Source organism: Mycetomoellerius zeteki, unplaced genomic scaffold, assembly GCF_001594055.1.
Source record: "Mycetomoellerius zeteki isolate Tzet28-1 unplaced genomic scaffold, Tzet1.0 scaffold35, whole genome shotgun sequence".
Classification (NCBI taxonomy): domain Eukaryota; kingdom Metazoa; phylum Arthropoda; class Insecta; order Hymenoptera; family Formicidae; genus Mycetomoellerius; species Mycetomoellerius zeteki.
Genome location: NW_017257338.1, coordinates 445818 through 448183, shown reverse-complemented (window position 1 = coordinate 448183; position 2366 = coordinate 445818). Strand labels below are relative to the sequence as shown.

The 2366-nt window shown below is 28.5% G+C and overlaps 1 protein-coding gene across 3 annotated transcripts in view; it reads left to right on the top strand.

Annotated features, from left to right (window-relative positions):
• The first annotated feature begins 1484 nt into the window (after positions 1-1484).
• Positions 1485-2366, top strand: part of LOC108725491 (kynurenine/alpha-aminoadipate aminotransferase, mitochondrial) — a 9359-nt gene continuing 8477 nt past the window's right edge. For 2 of the 3 annotated variants that reach the window (XR_001936753.1, XM_018452532.1), the window contains exon 1: positions 1914-2169. Coding sequence is in view for 2 of the 3 variants with exons in the window: in XM_018452532.1 (XP_018308034.1) it covers positions 2103-2169 (67 nt within the window). In the remaining variant the exon portion in view is untranslated. Of the gene's footprint in view, positions 1602-1913; positions 2170-2366 lie in introns of those variants that run through there. The other variant, XM_018452533.1, reaches the window with a different exon arrangement.

Genomic DNA, 2366 nt, shown 5'->3' with positions numbered 1-2366 from the left:
ATTGTAGCTCTACTGTTAATCTATACTTTGTATTACGTGTACTATTTTTAGTACTGAGATTTTTAGCAGCTTTATATATGCAGAAGTTGTGTGAATGTACATATATACATTTATTTAAATATGTATGCATACATTTTAAAATGTTTTACTTTTTTGTTAATTTTGTAATCAAATACTATTTTCCAAACAAAATTAATTTTTTAAGAAAAGCCACATTACCACCCATGTTTCTCTTTGAGTCATTATGCAATGTTGTCATTATGCAACATTTTTATTAATAATGTTCTAAGTAATAAATATTTCTTTATCAAATTAATTTAGGGGGAATTATTTCTCATATATAGGAACATCAGAACGTTTCAGCGCACAGTTACATCTGAAATAATTAAATTTAAAAATTAGAAATATGTATTATATTCATGACATCTAACTTTGACCGATATATTATTGACGTTTTTTATATTTATGTATAGCATTTACACGGTCGTACTTATCCTTAATATTTCGTAACTTTGAGTCCAGAATCGATTCAACACATTTTAACGAATGTAATTGTCAAGTTTTAAACTTAAATATTAATTATTAACAAAGTAATGGTGTCAAATGTAATTGGGATGTCATAATATCACCTTCTCTCCTAGATTACAAAAGAAATTTATTTAAAGAACCAATTGAATTGCAAAAATTGCAAAATGTGACATAATTCTTTAGATCCAAGTATATTGCGTCACGCAATAAGAAAAAAGTTAATTGACCTTGACTTTCACATGCTAAACAGAACGCTTGAGAATGTATCATGTATTATTTATACATAATACATTATACATGATACATATAGTCTTAAGTATATGGCTTTAGCAAAAACTATTAGGCACCTTGTTAACCATTACTTAACGTTTTAATTATAAAATTGATTTATGGCACTTGCTGTGAATTGTCCTTTGCTTCAAGAAAGTTTTAAACTTATGTAAAATGTCGGTAATTAATAGGAATCAATATAGATGAAAGAATTTTAGATTATTGAAAAAAATATATGTGTTTAATATGTTTAGCCAAGGCTGTATATTGCCAGTGAAGCAATCTTTTTAATTCGCTTGTTTCTTTAATTGTAAGAAGAAATTATATAGATCTTCCCTATTTCTTTTGTTTTCATACATAGATATTTCCAGATTTTCCTTAATCATTTATATTTACATTACTTATACTTATAAGTCTTTGTATGCGATTGAAGTATTCCAGATATATATTTATTGATACATTCCAATATAATCTATATATATCTCCGATCAGTAGTATTGTAGCCACGACAAGTCGCAGTATCGAATCGATAATTATAATTAGAAACAATTTAGTTAAGTATATTGTACTAGATGTAAGTCGTATTGTTTTTTTTTATAAGAAATGTTTTTCTGACGCAACCAACGTTATCGCTAAATATAAAAGCAGGCATAGCCGAGCGCGCCGTCAGTATTGACAAGGGTAACCACAGCTTCACTTTAGAAAGTGTCTCTTGACAAGTCTATCTGGTTCGAGTGCTTATCTTTCAGGAAACGTATAATACAAAGTGAAGAAGAAAGTTACGAACGGAGTGTTTATTTAAAGTAAATTATAATTTTTTTCAGCATATTAATATCTTTGAAATATGATGCCTGATTGAGCATCGAAATTATTAGAATTTAATTTAATTCGCGAAATTTACTATAATGGTTTAATTGTGTTTAGTCCGGAAATATTTCGGTGCACAGTTCGTTAGACTACAATTGTGGTATATATGTCAAGTACGTATATATCATATTTAGTGATTCAAGATTGAATTATTTAAAGCATTTTAAGATCTAGCTTCGACCGTATAGGGCTCTTATTTATTGGTTGTGTCTCTCACATACGCGGTCTAAAAATTATATTATCGTTTATTTAAACTTTTCAAATTGCAGTTGAGATACTGACAATCAATAACGATCGATTTGTTAATAATATTGTTTCAACTGTTATTGTGTGCAGAAAAATAAACGACAACGTATCTGACCTCACATGTGATCAATAACAATTCGGAGCTGTTTTATCGGATTTAAGCGAACGAATATACACATTAGTGCAGAGAAATGGATTATTCTTATTTCATGACGGAGGTCGCTAAACGTAGGCGCCCCGCCACGACGCGGGAGCTAAGTAAGCAGCAAGTTTTTTTTCTCTATTGTCTTGAAGATCATAACATAACATAACATAATAAAAGAAAATGAAATTAGACTTTTTAAAGAATTTAAATGAGAGAATTACAATACAATAAGAGAATTACGGATAAGAGTCAACACTGGATGTTCATCTCTATATATATATATAATAAAATAATTGTTAATATGGCTCAA